Genomic DNA, 17,847 nt, shown 5'->3' with positions numbered 1-17,847 from the left:
GTGGAGCAAATGCTGCCCAGAAAATGGGCACATTTGCACTCATTCCTAATGTGCAAAATGTACATATTAATCACTTGTGCATGTTTTGATGTGCTTGCGGCCATTTCTGGTTGAAGTTGGGAAACTGAAACAGGCACTGTCTACATAAGGCACTTCCCAGCTGACAGTGTGAGAGAGAGGCAATAGCTACAAGCCCTGGACACAGCTGCTCTTGGGGAACGTGCAAGCAGTATTTTATTGAAGAGCAAAGATTGCAAACCATCCTAATGATCTCTAAAAGGTAAGTTTAACTAATTTTGAAATGTTTTGCAGGTTCCTAGATTTGGCTCTAAGTCCAAACACAGCACCAATTTAGCACACCAAACATAGGAGAAATCCATTTCCTAGGCTTTACATTCTGTAACTGCTGATCCTTACAATCATGTTTAGAACATAAGAAACAGAGTGGGAGTACATCAAATGCCTCCTTCTACCACAATTGTACTTCCCTGCTCTATCGCCACATCTCTTGATACCCTTACTATCTAAAATCAACCATTAGTTTGACGCTATCTGAGTACAGATGTTTTGCTAGGAGCTCCTTGGGCCCAACATCAAAATAACCTATAATGGCTTCAGAGCAAGTAAGGCATGATTACTTGGCTCACTGCTCAGAGTCTGACATCACAGTGTCATGCCAGGGATGATTCCATACAAATGACAAGCCATCAATATGTCTCCAGCCAGGAGGTTAGAGAATATAAGATCTCGTAATAAGAAACAACTGAGATTATGGCCCAAATCAGCGCATCATTCTTTACAGTAAAATTGACCTTCCACTTAAAAGCCAATAGTTCTACTTGAGACTGTTGACTTTCTAACTTATGTAACTCAATGAAAGTTCAGGAATTCACAATTAAAGGAGGAAGTACCAGACTTCTATACAGGTAATAGTCACTCCTGGGATAACTGTGCTCTCTTGATAGGCTTGTGTTCTTCAATGGGAGACCTCAAGCCTCTGCAGATTTTGTGGAGCCAAGGATGGGAAATTAGCCCTCTGAATGTACAAGTCCAGCAAATTTCAAATGGAAGGAGTATCAAAGGGGGTTAAGGAAATGTAATGTAATTTTACTTACGTTGAGTTAAATATATTTAATTGTCTTTCATTGTTTAATAGTTTTTTTTGTGTTTTAGGTTGTTCCATCTCTTTAATTTTTTTATTAATATTAAAACAAGTTTATGATTGAAAGGTGCTTTTGTTTTTAAATTGAGAGGAATAGAAATGGCCAAGTTTCTGTATTGCTCAATGAGAAACAGAATGCTGTAACATTCTACCACCAAGGCTAAGTAAATAAGCGACCTCAGCTGCCAGTTCCTGCTAATTTTACTTAAAAGAAGGTTGTGCTTTAGGCCTTTCAAGCAATCTATGTGTTAACATCAATAAATTTTTCGCTTGAACCACCACCTGCCATCATTAAAGTAATGGGAGCATCCCACACACATTTCAAGCCTTAATGCCAAGAATTTTACTTAAAATGGGTCAGCAATGTACAAGACTTATTCCAGACAGCCGTTGTTCATTTTTGGTCTCATTTATTTTTAATGCTCAATGTCTTTCAAGCCTTCTTCTCAAACATCAAATTGCAGCCACATTTGTCAATAACAATCAGATCTTTGAGCAGAGGATGGAGAGAGCTCCATTTTATACCCCAAAAGCATTTAATATATAAATAACAGACAGGATGCACACTTTAGAAGTATCCTAAAATAAAATTATGAGATATTAACATTTTTAATCCAGCTATTTGAACATGCCTATCATCTAGTTACAAATAACCACAGGGCGCTAATCCACAAGGATGCAGCAGGATTAATAAAAATGGATAGCAATAAGGAATACATGGCAAGCACTCAATTCCATACGTCAAGTTGGAATCAACTGAACAAAAAACAATCGGATATTTTCCAATGTGCAGTAGTTATTTGTAACCCCATCTGTAGATTTACTGCAATCCTTACAAAACAAGTGTTTTTTAATTCATTTTTGGGATCTGGACATTGCTTCCAAAGGCAACATTCATGGTCCATTCTTAATTGCCCTAATTGGTGGTGATGACTCACTTTCTTGAACCACTGCAATCCAAACACAGTTGTGGTATAATTTGGTGGCTTGCTAGAGCATTTCAGAGTCAACAACAGAGAAGGATCTAGTCACATACAAGTAAGACTAGGTAAGGATGACAGATTTCTTCCTCTGAAGGACAATAGTAATTCAGATGAGCTTTTACAACAATCCAACGATTTTGTGGATCATTATTACCAATGCCTAGCATGTTTTTAACTGATTATTAACTGAATTTAAATTCCACGTCTGCCCTGGTGGGACTCGAACTCAGGACTCTGGATTGTTGGCCAATGTGCCTGGGTTACTAACTTAATTGCTGCTCCACCACCACCACCATACCATCAAATGTACAAGGTTTCATTAAGCACAAGGATTCAACAGCAGAGTCTCTTGTTGTGCAATGCACAAGATGGCTGGGATTTTATGCTGCAGTGGAATCCTGCTAAAATTCTGCCTTAAGGCCAAATCCAGTTCTGGCCAATGTTTCATAGTAAGGGCTGTGGGAAGGGTTAAAGTTGATGGCAAAGGAAAGGTGCTTGTGGCAAGAATGACATCTCTAACAACTAAACAATTACCAGCAACTATCTAAGGTTAAACTAGATTATTCACAATCTGGTAAAAGGTTCTGATAAAAGATCATCAACCTGAAACACTAACTGTTTTCTCTCTCCATGGATGTTCCTGATGCAGTCAGTGTTTTCAGCATTTTGTTTGTACTCACAACCTGGATGTCAAATCTAACTACAAAGCGAGAATGCCACCACTGATGACTAAACAAATAACAATCACTTGTATGTATATAACACCAGTACACAGGAATACGATTTGGATTACTTCAAAAGCTGCAGTGAATGACAAGCTTTTGGATGCAACAAAAAGCTTTGAATAAGAATTGAAGGCCTGGGGTGAAGAGCTGAATCCACAGTGAGGAGGAGAGTTTTGAGGTGTTTTTGGATACAGGAAAGGAAATGCCAGTTGAAAAGAAATGGGCAGAGTTTCAGAGAGCAGAAGCTTGTGAAAGATGAGTATTCATCAACAATATATCAGTTAAAGTGAGGGATGAGAAGTTAGAGGAGTGGGATTTGTAGTGATGGGATCACCATGAGGGTTGTAGTCTTAGAAAAAAAAGGGATGTATTAAATTAAACTCATGAGCACTGGAAGTTGTTGCAACTGGGTCACTCTGGGTTGTGAAGTTTGCTGGGACTGAAGTTTAAGAAAGTTGAGGTGACATAGCTACCCAGAGGAACTGAATATACAAACCCTGAGGTGAGGAAGGTACAGATATAATTTTCACAATACAGGAGAAGCTAGAGCAGGAGTGAAGAAGATTTGGAAAAAAGATATCTTGAGTAATGGAAATGGTGTTGAGGAAAGGGAGCCAACACAATATTAACTTTAATGCGAAAATAAAATTTGAATGAAATACCAGAATATGAGCAACGTGAAATGCTTACTTGCCCATGCACTGTGGTAAGCCCACCACTTAAGTGACTGGAACCCTGATACATTACCTCCAGGTAAATCCATATGCTACACATTTGCTTTTTGCTTCACATCCTTAACAGGCTTCACATTTTGAAGATTAATTACACAGATTTCAAGGATGCATATTTGTGAACTTACGGTACCCAAGATAATGCAAATTATGTTTTGAAATAAAATCACACCATATTATAATGACATAATTTAGAGGTTACCTTTCCAATTCTTCTCCCATAAGCAAAAAATCAGTTGAATTTCTCTGCAATTTATTGCAATTTAATAGCAATTTATTGTGTAATGCCTAGAAATTAAATTTCCACAAAAACATGCTGAAATCCAGCTACCAGAATGAAGAGAGTTGATACTGACTAAGGTCCTGTTAGGTCAAAGTACTTCCATTCCTGAGAAAATAAGTGGAACATCTTTATGCTTTCTCAATGACATCAGCCCTTGACTCTTCTGCAATAATGTCACTCGAAATTCTCAAAATTCAAGGCTGAAGGACATTTGGTATTTACATTAACAACCAGCAGAGAGAAAAAAAAATTGAATAAACATACGCCGTGTTACTTCCCAACATATCACATTACAGTCTTGAGATAACACAATATTTTCCTCCCAAAATACAGTATACAATACATGGCATATAAACACACAGTACAGATTTAAATTTTCTATGTATCTCACGCTATGTCTCAAATTCCTCCATGATAAGCAAGTAGGGTGTGTTAACTATTGCCCATCTTAATCCAAAGAAAGATTTTGGATTTGGGTAAATGCAGGAAACACCTTTACATTCCAATAACATTCAGAAGAAAAGTTAATTAAACTTTATTGCCAAGTTCAAACTAAATGAAAAAAATTGTTATTTCAATAATTTCCTGTATGAGTTAAAACAATTTTACCTTTATTTCTGTAGATTGATATATAAAGATCTACCCTGATGTAGCTATGTATTTCTGATGCGCTTCCTATCCTTTGTAGATCTGTGATTCATACATTTAATATCACAGTAAAGAGGGGAAATAAAGGGAAGTTGACAACTTGTTTTATCATGTGCATCAAACGATCTGCTAGAGGAACGAGTCGAGCAATATCTGTGGAATGAATGGAACCGTTGATAGTCGAACCCTGCATCAGGACCTGAGTTCATCCAGCAGATTGTTTGTTGCTCCAGATTCCAACATCTGCAGTCTCGTGCATCTCTGTGTTATATCATGATTCACATTCTCATATTGGTCTTTAGGAAATTATAAAGAAAAAATTGCATTTCCTCAATACAGTCCATGACTTTTAAGATAGCTCAAAGCAGTTTGCAGTCAATGTACTTTGTAATAAAATCATAAGATGCTTGAAATACTCAATATCTGTGAAGAGAAAAACAGGATTAACATTTCATGTTGATTACCCTTCATTAGAACTGGAAAACAGAAAACAGAGAAGGGGAAGTGGTGGAGAGAACAAAAGAAATATCTGTGATAGGGTGAAGACCATGTAAGACTGAATAATGCCAGTGGTGGTGGTTCCAGCTGAGAGAGGGTGATGAAGGCTTGTAATCACAGCAGGTCTGACTGATGGATATGTAAATGGATATATAAATAGAAGGAAAATAGTGAGTACAGAGAAAGAAAGGCTTTGTAATGCACGGCATTACTTTCTTTTGCATAGCAGTTTTTTTATATGCAGCAAGTTCCACACAGCAATGCAATAACTTGATGATAGTTTCTTTTTTCAGTGTTGTTGGTAGAGAGTTAAATACCAGCCAGGATAGCCAGTGAAACATCCATGATATCATGCTGTGGATTTTTTACATCCACTGGAAAGGCCAGATACAAACTACCTTTCACATCTCATTTGAAAGATGGTTCCTCCAGCCATGCAATGCTCTCATGAGCCTAGATTTAGTTCTCAACTGTACATCAATACTGCTCGCACTCCCCAACTTTGGTAGATATTCTATTCTTCCAACCCTTTGCAGCGTAATATCCGATCTCTTCAGCAGTTTCTCAAAATCTAAACATGGAGACACAAGAGACTGCATATACTGGAATCTGGAGCAAAAAAAAATGAGCTGCTGGAGGAACTCAGCAGGTCAAGCAATATCTGCAGAAGGAAATCGACAGTCCCCGTTTCAGCTTGAGACCCTGCTTCAGGACTGAGTGTGCAAAGCGAAAATAATCAGTATAGAGGTGAGGGGAAGGGGTGGGGCAAGAGCTGGCAAGTGATAGGTGGATCCAAATGAGGAGGGGTTGACTGGCAGATGGAGTCAGGTGGGGAGGGAAGGGTGGAGGTAGTGAAAGAGGCTGGGAGGTGATATGTGGATGCAACAAAGGCCTGCATCCCAAAACCAGTCACATTTTGCCCTTCCCATCCCTTTCTGCAGGTGCCACTCTCTCCATTATTCCCTAGTTAGGTCATCCTTCTCCACCCATCCCTTCCCCTCTCCCTCCCCAGGCACTTTCCCTGTAACTGTAGAAGATGCAACACCTGTCCCTACACCTCCTCCCTCACCTCCATCCAGGGACCTAAGCAGCCCATCGAGATGAGGCAGAGACATGCACCCCCTCCAACCTTGTCTAATGCATCCGGTGCGCTAAATGTGGTCTCCTCTACATCGGTGAGACCAAGCACAGACTAGGCGACTGCTTTGCCGAGCACCTGCATCCACCATGGCCATCTGGAGTTTGTGGTTGAAAGACATTTTAATTCCCCTTCCCATTCACACACCGATCTGTCTGTCTTCAATCTCTTCCATTGCCAGGGTGGGACCAAATGCAGATTAGAAGAATAACACCTCATATTCCACCTGGGTAGTCTACAAGCTGAGCACTGAATTCTCCAATTTCAAGTGACCTGCTCCCCTTCTATCCCTTTCTCTCTCCTTGACCTATTCAGACCCTTTCATGTACACTCTTCTTTCCAAGCCACACCCGACCAGCACCCCATCTCCCAGTTTCTTTCCCCTCCCCCACCTACTCCATCTATCCATCTCCCACACACTCCTCTCACTGGGTCCATAACCCTCCCCCCCCCCCCACTGTTCCCAGCTGCCCACCCCACCTCCATTATTTGATTCCTCTTCACCTTCCTTTCTTATCAGATTCCATGATCTGCAGCCCTTTGTTGCCTCCACCTATCACTTCCCAGTCACTATCACTATCTCCACCCCTCCCTCCCCCACCTGCCTATCAGCCCCTCCTCACCTGGATTCACCTATTGCTTGGCAGTTCTTGTCCCACCCATCCTTCTCACCTCTTTATACTGACTACGTCCCCTCTATACTTCAGTCCAGAAAAGGGTCTCAACCCAAAACATCAACTGACCATTTCCCTCTTCAGAAGCTGCCTGAGCCGTTGAGTTCCTCCAGCAGCTTGTATTTTGCTCTCAGAATTGAAGATGACTTGCTTCCATTCTGGTTTTCTGGGCTCTGGAGTAAATGATAAAACCAATGAGGGAATTGTAGACTCTGCACTGGTGAGGCAGGACATGCCTGACAATGGTTAGATGGGTAGTTTACTCGATAGTGAGCTCCTTCCATCATTTACACATGGCTTGTGTGTACTCTTGAGGCATGGACTTGAGATTTTTGATACTATCTCAAATGTTCCTTTCCACTTTGAACTGTCATGGGATAGAGATCCCAGGAGTCAGTGGGGACATTGCATTTCCTCTGAGCTCATCCCTGTACCTTTTCATCTGTGCATCTGGTAATCTCTTCCCATGCAGAGTCGTGGAGCTATGCAGTGTGGAAAACAGGCCCAGAATGGTCTCTCAAACTTCCAAGGTCCCACCAATGGAGAACCAAGAACAGAGCTGAGATTATAAAAGACAGATAGGAAGTCAAAGCTCACAGGAACCCACACTTCAAAGACCTCCTCAAGTGAGACTCCTTGATGTGTGTGCCCTTGACTCCATTCCACAGAAAACTATTTGGGGTAGCCTTACCGACAAGAAGTCAAGAAAGCCTCATCCCAATTGAAAAATAACAAAGCTTTTGGAGCAGACAGCATCCCTGCTGAAACCTTTAAACTCGGCAGCAAAGACCTTCAGCCACAAATCCACAATTTTATAGGACACAGCTGGGAAGAAGATCTGTAATCATGACCATCTTCAAGAAAGAAGACAAATCAATAGCCAGCACTAGTTTTCTGTAATTAAAATATGATTTATGGAATGGTTCAATGTTTAGGTAATCCATTCCTGGGAATATGAGAATACTTTAAATCAAGTGGAGCTGTAGAGAACCCTGATCATAAATGGTGCCACTGTAAGTGGATAAGCCCATAAAAAAGGCAATCAAAATTCATAGTCTGAGACAAAGTATCTGCAAGGGTTTACTTCAGCTGCACTTGCAGTTCTCTGTCCTGACATAAATACAATTTGGGAAGTATATAAAAGCAATAGAACAGCTGTTGCATAGATCCACTGGTGTTATCCCAAGGCTAAGAATTTACATTGTGCAGATGAGATTGAAATGCTTTTCACTCAAACTGAATGAGAAGGTGATCTAATGGAAATCTTCAGGAGTATGAAGGATTATGATAACCTAGATAGGAATCAATTGTCTCCCTGGTTCACAAAAGGCAGATAATTAAAGAGGTCAGAATAATTCATTTTACATAAAAGACAGAATATGGAATTCTTTACTACAAAATATTCTTGAAGCAAAGTACTTAATTTTTTAAAATCAACAATCGGATGGTAGATTGATAAAGAGTCTTGAAAGGTTATTGACCTGAAACATTAACAATATTTCTCTCTCTGCAGATGCTGTCTGATGTACTGAGTATTTCCAACATTCTCTGTTTTATTTCAGGTGTCCAGCATTTGGAGTGTTTTCGCTTTTCAATGTTAAAGTGAATGAGAAGAATAGAATTAGAATAAAAGAGATATATGGAGAAAACAAAAGATGCATCATTTGTCTTGTACTTATCCTGTGATATTTCATATATTTTTCTCCAAAGTTATGGTATGGTATCATTATTGTATTTTTTTAATATTTTAGATATTTTAGTCCTATGATGTCCTCTCACTGCTGTTTCTGATTTCCAGCTTCAGGCTGAACTGATAATTTCAAATGAAGGTGTTGTCAAAGGAGTTTACATGGTGTCTGGCAGGAAGTACTGTCATTCTTTTTCTCAGAGATCAGGTGGTAACAGTAGATCTTACTAATCTACTGTTACAACCTGATCTCTGTAGTTGTGCTATTTCCACCAGGAATAGCCATTCCTCCCACCCCTCCCCTTCCCCAGTGCCAGCACTTTCTCAACACTCATGGTTTAAGAGTATTAGCTGGTGGTAGTGGCACTCTGATCTCTCAGAAGACTGAAGATTCAAGTCTTGCACCAAAGATCTCCCACTGCACAGTGCTGAGGGACTACCACATTGTCATCTGAAACCTGCTTCAAATGTAGAAACGAAGGATATGAAGAACAATTACAAGTTAGAGCAGTAGGATTGTGCCAAGCATTCTGGGTGGTACTCACCACCAACGCCCCCCCCCCCCCCCAGTCAACATGACAAATACATATTGGGATGGATTTCACTGTTGGTTTTTATGTTACCCACTGACTGCAAAGAAGTGGCCATTGACACTTTGCCTTTGCTGAGAATTTGACATTCGATATGCTGACTACACTTTAAAAGTACTTTATTGGCTGAAAACTGCTTTGGGCTGATGTGGAACCATAAAAGGTGCAACAAAAATGATAATACTTCTTCCCCTAGGTTTCACCTCAAGGAAAAATATAAAGTTGTCCAGTGGGCAGTTCTTTAGTGGGCAGAACAGAAAAGCAGACTGTATTTGAAATGGTGACAGATTGGTTAATGTTAATACTCAAAGGGATCTGGGTGTTCTTGTACACAAATCACTGAAAGACAATGTGCAGGTGCAGCAAGCAGTTAGGAAGGCAGGTGGTTTGTTGGATTTATTGTGAGAGGATTTAAATACATTCCTGCAATTGTACAGGACTTTTGGTGAGACCACACCTGGAATAATGTGTACTGTTTTGGCCTCCTAAGATTACAATTGATACATTTGTCATTCAGGGAGTGAAACAAAGATTCACTAGATTGGTTCCACAGATGATGAATTTGCCAGATGAGGAGAGATTGAGCAGACAAGGCCTCTATTCTGTACAGTCTAGTAGAATGAGAAGGCGATTTGATTGAAGCTCATCACATTTTTACAGGCTGGATAGAGGGAGGATATTTTCCTTGCCTGAAGAGTATAGCACCAGGAGGCACAGTCTCAAAGTAAGGGATAGGCCATTTAGGACTCAGATGAGGAGAAATTTCTTCACTCAGAGGGTGGTGAAACTTTGGAATTCTCTACTCATTCAAAACGGAGGTTGATAAATATCTGGATATTACTAGAATAAAGAGATAGGATCCTGCTGGAAAATGATCATAATCTGCCATGATCTGTATGAATGGTGCAGCAAGCTTGAAGGTCCGGATGGCCTATTCCTGCTCCTAAATTCATATGTCCTTAAGTACCCCTGGTGTCTGGACGGCACGCACTTGAACAGATTTATCCTTTGAACAAATCCGGCTCCGCACACAATTCCCTGAGCTCTTCCTGTTCTTCTGTTAATGGCTTTCTGTTGTCACTTGCTCCCTCGATGAATGCCAACCCACCTGAGACCTGTGGATTGACAGCTCCTTCCTTCCCCGGCATTACAGATTGCATCTAGGTTACCCGCAAACCTTCCACCAGCAGGTATTTCGGCAGATTCCATGCAGCTGCTGGGATCTATTTTACCGTGAGTGGGACTTTGGTCAACACGAACAGTTCGAGCTTTAATGGCAATGAATGGCGGTTATTCTGTCACGGATATCTGTTATAGTCGGTTGCCTTAAAGCCTCGAACTGCAAAGTTACTCGTAGATGTTTAATACGTTCATCCTGTATTCCTCTGTCTACTCTCCACCAGCCCTTGCGTGGAGAATGCATCAGGGTTGAAGGCATTTCCGCAATGATATAGAAAATGGCCCGGTTCCCTCTCCCTGGATACAGTGCTCAAACTCGCTGTGTTTATTTCATTGCCTTTCAATCAACACACGACTGAGATTAATCAGAAAATCCCAAGAGAAAATAGAATTCAACTGAACCAGTCCGCTGTAATCAGACCTTTTCAATTTACTTTTTGTAGGGTTTTACTCCCTTGCTAAATTGGGTGGACACTTCTCTCTACTTCCGCTTTATTTCCCAAATGGAAATAAAAGACCCAAACAACTATGAACCTGAATTATTTTAAGGAACCATTGAGATATTCCGCGAAAAAAAATGAAATCCATCTACAATTGTATTGTGGAGATGTTGGCTGCAAGTCGGCTGTGTGTTAAACTATTTCCAAGCAGAAGGTTGCCTCTAGCTCAGGAGTGTGTCGTTCTGTGTCCTCTTGGATCCCGGTATTCTGTGTGTGCCTATCCCCATCTTCCCACCTCAGTTTTTTTTCAATTACTTTCGGGAAATACGGAGTTGGAGAGAGCCAGGAGACTTGGCGAGAATCCATCGCTCGCTTCAGAAGAACAGAGAGCTCCAGTACGGGAAACAGCGGTTCCACATTCCCTCAGATCCTAACCTGGTGAGTTATACGTCCAGTGATGGAGCGACACCAGATCTAGCCGAAATCTTGCCAAGTGGGACAGTCAATGTTTTAAGCAACCCTTCCCCCAAGTAAAGCGACCCGAAGACATCAGGTAATACACACAGGCTGTCTGCATTTCGCTTGGATATTTCAACCTTTACTTTTCCATTAGCCCCTGGAATAACTGGGAGTTCAGTGCGTTAAGCATATGAATTCGTTTGTGTGCGTATATACGGACAGAGAGAATCTCCGTAGAAATGCGACCGAGATTAGGGCAAAATTGTTTTGCGACGGGCAAGCAAAGCTTAACATTAATCCGCAAATACATCTGCAGGCAAATTCCAAACGGAAGAAAGGGGACGGAATTGGTGCTTACCTTTCACGAAACACAAAACGACAGTTATCCAAGCATAATCCAGCCACTTTCGCGTCCGCATTTTTAACATTCTTCTGACTGCCAGCATTTCTGTAAGGTGTAAAACAGAGATTGAGCGTGAACCCGCCTTCCGCCCGTTTAAATGGATCTCAAGATGCCAAACATGACTCTTGTGATTCGGCTGTAAACTGACTGAATGACTTCACCCAACGAGGACAGTTGTGATTCACACTCCTCTCCCACCCAAACAGGCAGCAACTCGGGGAGAGTCTCCGGTAGGAACCTCGCAGCACAGGAGGGCGTTCGGCCCATCATGCCGCTGTCGCTGCCAGCGAAGTGCCACGAAGCCTGTTCAATTCTCTCCCAATTTCCTTACATTTCCCATTTCCCTGATGTAAATTGCTACAGTGTCTCATTCAGGCAGGGCGGCCGGGATTGTGCGGCACTTATTTAATGTCCAAAATAAAGGTCATTTGCTTTGCTTTTTGTGTGCAATTGTATCCCGAAATGAAATGATGCTGAGTAAACAGTTTGGATCGGGATCTTTAATAAAGCGTGCAAAGGCACACGCGAACAGTGTTGTTACGGGGCAACAGTGAGATTGCTGATGTTGTCACCACTACCACTGGGCAGGCACATGGACACACTGATGGTCCAAAGCCCCAAAGAACTTTCAATTCAACCAGCTTTCCAACTCAAACTGATACCTATGCACTGAGATTTTCAACTCTCAATTCTCATCGCAAACTCATGTTAGATGTTCTCATTTTTTAAATGTCACTCTTCACACGGTTAACTTGTCTTAAAGTACCCACCCAAAGGCAGACGCCAACGGCTCTTGTGGCCGCCGCTCCCGGTCAGATGCTTCACAAGGTGCCCCCCTCCCCACTTCACCCACCTCCCTTCCCCTTCTCGCCTCCCGACGTCAGAATCACCGTGGGGTTTAACATTCCCGGGAGCCCAAAAACTAACAACTAAACGTCGACTCAATAGAATGAAGTTCCCGAACTTTGTGTGTTTTTTAGCTGGTGGAGATCTTGCTTTGCAAATTAAAAAATATGCTGAGGAGGGGAGAATGGTTAAAATACCGACCCGATCCGTCCTCTCTCCTCTTGCAACGCCTGGGGATCAGGAAAACCTTCTACCGATGACAACCTGACATTTAAAAATGGGATATGAGGAGTCTCAGACTGTTAATGTTTGTAATAATTCACTATTTTTACAACGAGGAAGGTATTTCGGCAGACTCCATGCAGCTGCTGGGATCTCACTTATTTTCATATAACTTAGAGAGCGGTCATTGAAATGTTCAGAGCAATCTAATCAATCCCTTTCCCCCATTTATTTCCTTGTCGTTTCCTTTCTCTCACATGACCACGAACTCCAATCTGATTCTCCTACCATTGACCTACACTAGGGGTAATTTACACTATCTGATTAACCTACCAACCAGCACATCTTGGGGAAATGGAAGGAAACCAGAGATCCCGAGGGAACCCACGTGGTCACAAGGAGAACATGCAAAATCCAGGCATACTGCGCCAGAGGTCAGGATTGAACCTGGGCCACTGGGACACTACTTGCTGTACCTCTGTGCTAACCAGGTTCCTGAGGCTGGTTGGGAACCATCAATTGGCCCCTGCAAGCTGGGCAGTGGGAAGGTTTCTACTGGCACTGTTTACATTGTGAACAGCCTGGCTCCACCACACCACCACACCACCACAGCCCGGGCACTCACTCATAGAGGACACTGGGCTCAGGCTTGTGCTGAGGCAGCTCCTGTGACCCTCATTCCCCCTTCTGTTGCCTCTGCTCTCCCTTCTGCTATACCCTGCCATCCTCCACCTACGCTTATATTGTCCAGCAGTTATTTAGCCCTGAGCCAGAACTCCAGTGATGAGGAGTGGAAAGTACCTGGTCATCAATTCTTTTGAAATGGGATGTCCATTGTATATCAGCTACCACACAGTATGAACAGAATGAGATCTTCATCCAATAGCAAGGAGGTGCCAGGCATCAGGAGACCACACTCTGCAGCACAGACTGAGCACACACACATATACATGGAAATATACTCACACTAAGCACGCCCAGATGTACTGTGACCAGACATGCACATGAGCACAGGCACATGATTTTGCCCAGGCTCTTTTCCATGGTCCTCCCACATGGACCTTCACCCCGACCTTTCTCTCCTTCAGTCTTCCTACCTGTAACCCCTTATACCAACTGCCTCCCTCAGTCTCTGCCATCCCTTGTTCCTCCTCCCTTTTATCTTCCTTCCCTCTTTCCATCATCCCCCTTCCTTTCCCTCTTGATTCCCCAATCCTCAACCCTCTACCCAACCCCAGCCTTACGTCCCCTCCCCATCCAACTTAACAGCTGCCAGCTGATCACTCTCTGCAGAGCACGATACTCATTAACCTCTTCAGGGCCACTACTCAGTTCCCATTGCCCTTCAACCTCCTCCACCCCATCCCCTTCCCAACAACTATGCAGCCCAAAGGCGGTAGCCTAACACAGAATCCCTGGACCTCTCCCAGAAAACCTCAGAGGAGGTTGTATAATTTATCTTGTTAATTTGTGTTTTTCTTGTGAATGTTGGATTTCTGACGCTATGTGCCTGTGGTGCTGCTGCAAGTCAGTTTTTCATTGCACCTGTGCATACGTGTACTTGTGCATATGACAATAAACTTGACTTTGACTTTGAAGAAACCATCTGCCCTGTGATGCCTGATGTTGGGAGACTGCAGTCTCCTGGTTCCCTGCAGGCTGGTTGGTAGGTCCCAGTATCTGTTTTCCTGGCTGATGAAGACAGATACTTCCTAAGGAGTAGGAGCATCTCACTCAGCCACCACTGTCACTCAGCTTACTCAATAAACCTAAACTCAGCGGCACTCTGTATCCCATGCTCCACTCTTCCTTCAGTCTTGTGCCTCTTCTTTAAGGACTAAGAATGCACAATAGAATGTCTTTCAAGACTGTACTGTAGCCTCTACAATAAGTATGAAATAAAGACTGAAAGTGGTCTTTATTCAGGCCAACAGCATCTGTGGAGACAAAAGCAGAATTAATGTTTCAGATTGACGACTTTGTATTAAAAATTCATGAGGCACTCTGCAATATGAATTTGGGTATCCTGGTACACATATTGTTCAAAGCTCAGCAGAAAAGAATAATGCAATCTTGACTTTTATCTCAAGGGGAAGGAATACAAAGTGGTGGAAATGAACCTCAATTTAGTGCCTTAATCAGTCTCCATCTGATGAATTTTGCTCAGTTTGGAGCACTGTGCTTCAGGAAGGTCATGATGGCCTTGGAGTAGGTGTGGAGTGCATTTGCTGGAATAATACCAGGTTTATAGAGTTAAACTATGAGGGCAAATTGCACAAACTTGTCTTGTGTTAATACATCCAAGGGAGCTGTTGAAATGAAGTGGATATCCAAAACATATTTCCTCTGCTAGACAATTGGGAATAAAGGGGAACTGTCTTTAAATTATAACTCAGGCGTTCAGTAATGATTCAGAGATGACTTCTTCACGCAAATGATAGAGAAAATTTCCTGCAAGTATTTGGGTGTTGTTGAATTAATTGACATTTTCATGACTCAGGTCAAAAGATTGCTTTTATCAGTATCAAGAGGAAATGGAGCAAAGGCAGATAAATGGGAATGAGATTCAGGTCCCTGTGAAGTGAAACAAAAGAGAGAATGCAGGAAACACTCAGCAGGACAAGTAAAATCAGCAGAGAAGAAGAAAAGCCAATTTTTTAAGCATAACATCTTCAAGAGAAATTGCAGAAACTTTTAAGAACTGAATGAGGGAAGGGGACAACATGCTGTGAAGAGGCTCGTGGAGAGCAGGAAACTGATTGGCTGTTTGAAGTAAAAAAAGAAAATGGCTAACACCAGGGGCATAATTTTAAGGTGATTGGAGGAAGATATAAGAGGGATGTCAGAGGTAAGTTTTTTACACAGAGAGTGTTGGGTGCGTGGAACACACTGCTGGCCTTGATTGTAGGGGCAGACACATTAGGCACAGTTAAGAGACTGTTACATAGACACATGAATGATAGAGAAATGGAGGGCTATGTGGGAGGGAAGGGTTAGATAGATTTTAGAGCAGGATAAAGTGGCAGCACAACATCGTGGGCCGAAGGACCTGTACTGTGCTGTGATGTTCTGTGTTCTATGAGTTATGATGAAACGAATTCAAGAAAGAAAAGGCACCCAGAAAACCTACAAGATGCATGAATAGTTAAAGCAGGGCTGATAAAACAGAGTGGGCTTCAGTGGTCCAGGTGGCATGTGGAAAGAGAAAGCAGATCAATACCAAATGCGGAAATCACTTTTGTAAAGAGGAATCACCACCTCATTTTGTCAGCCTATTTGTTCCTCTGTCCTTGATCCTATATCTATAGCACTTATTGTCAGAGAGCGAGTAGAAGCTGTAGTTAAATTCTAAAGTTGGTCACATCAACTTCAAGATCAAAACAGTAAAAATTAGGCAGCAGAAAGGTGGGGCATTGTTTCTCAAGCTTACATTAAGCTTCACTAGAACCATGCAGAAAATATTGATGTGATAAGGAGGTGATTGCTGTAATTTTGGACAAACTGGAAATATTTCCCAATCTACACCCAATCTATAGCTGACCTCCAAAACTATAGAAGATTCCAATGTGAGCTGTAAGGGAACACTTGGCTGGAAGTTTGCTGTCTATCCTGGTAATTACATATATGGCTTTGAAAAATGGTATGAGTGAATGATTAAGTGGTGCAACTACTGTATTCACATGGCAAGTTCATCAATAAAGGGACAACCAGAGGCCAGGTAAGATTGAATTTTGGAATTTTGGAAAGTTGAAAGAAGAAACAGGAATATATTCAGTACCCAATTTATGTTTGTTATTCTAAAATAAAATGGATTGAATTGGCCAGCAGGAAACAGAAAATCCTGGAAATACTCAGCAGGTCAGGCCACATCTGTGGGAAAAGAAACAAAGCTTATGTTGCAAGTAAGAAATTCTTCCCTGTATCAGACATGGAGAGATAAATATGAGCTTTGTATTGGACTGGAAGAGACAACATTTTCCTGAGGATCAATGAAAGCAAAAAATCGCAAACTTCAATACTCCTGTTTCTCCAAATCCTGATTCTATGGCTAATTGTCTAGAGATTGGTTGACACTCAAAGTTTTGTGTGCTCCTGAACAAGCTTACTGACAGGCAAAGTGCTTTACTGGTGTGAGCACACAAATGAAATCAGGTAAATCCAGGGAAGAGGAAGGAGACCTGAGCATGGGGTTGCCGGGCAAGGATCTGACAAAGGGTTAGTGCTGATCAACAGGTGGAGTGGTCAGGGTAAGAGTCCCTGCCAAAGATTGGTATAGATGGAGGCTGATAGTTGAGGGCTGCAATTGGTAACCTGAGTGCAATCAGTACTAAGGATTAGGTATAGTCAGTGACTGTGATTGGTTGTTGAGGATGAGGTCTGTGACCAGGGGGCTCAAGTCCGCAAATTGGCTCATTGGAGGGGGGAGTATCTCATGACATTGGTGGGTGGGGGTGACAAAGGATTGGGGAATTTTGCAAGTTTAGAGTGTGTATTACTGCTCATGGAGGGGATGTTGGGAGTCTGAGGGAAAACCAGGTGACCTTTAAAACAGGTTATGGGACTGGACAATTCTCCAGCTGTAGTACTGAGGGCCTGTATTCCAGAACTGTCTGTGTCTCTAGCCAAGTTGTTCCAGTACAGTTACCACACTGGCATCTACTCAACAATGTGGAAATTTGCCAAAATATATCCTGATCACAAAAAGCAAGAAAAATACAATCCAGTAACTCACTGCCCAATAAGTCTGCTCTCAATCAACAGCAAAGTGATAGAAGGTATCATCATCAGTGCTATCAAGTGACACTTACCGATGCCCAGTTTGGGTTTTGCCAGGATCACTCAGCTCCAAACTTCATCACAGCTATGAACCAAAGAGCTGAACTCAAGCAATGAGATGAGAATGAGTGCTCTTGACATCAAAGCAGCATTTGAATGAGTGTGATATCAATGGGTCTCTGGTAAATTGAAGTCAATGGAGTACAACGGGAAATTTTTCTACCATACCTTGCATGAAGGAAGGCGGTTGTCATGGTTAGAGATTGATCATCTCAGCCTTAGCACGTCGTAAGAGTTTCTCAGGGCTGTGTCCTAAGCCCAACCACCTTCAACTTGCTCAAAAATGATTTTCCTTTTATCATGAGGTCAGAAGTGAGAATGCTTATTGCCAGGTAACACCTAT

At 42.1% G+C, this 17,847-nt stretch overlaps 1 protein-coding gene across 1 annotated transcript in view; it reads right to left on the bottom strand.

Annotated features, from left to right (window-relative positions):
* chrna8 (cholinergic receptor, nicotinic, alpha 8) overlaps nt 1–17,847 on the bottom strand; it is a 313,552-nt gene that overhangs the window by 276,283 nt on the left and 19,422 nt on the right. The window contains exon 2 of the mRNA XM_052019719.1: nt 11,556–11,645. Within this exon, the coding sequence (XP_051875679.1) occupies nt 11,556–11,645 (90 nt within the window). The remainder of the gene's footprint in view (nt 1–11,555; nt 11,646–17,847) is intronic.

Source organism: Pristis pectinata, chromosome 7 (genome assembly GCF_009764475.1).
Source record: "Pristis pectinata isolate sPriPec2 chromosome 7, sPriPec2.1.pri, whole genome shotgun sequence".
NCBI classification, from domain to species: domain Eukaryota; kingdom Metazoa; phylum Chordata; class Chondrichthyes; order Rhinopristiformes; family Pristidae; genus Pristis; species Pristis pectinata.
This window is presented reverse-complemented; position numbering and strand designations above follow the sequence as displayed.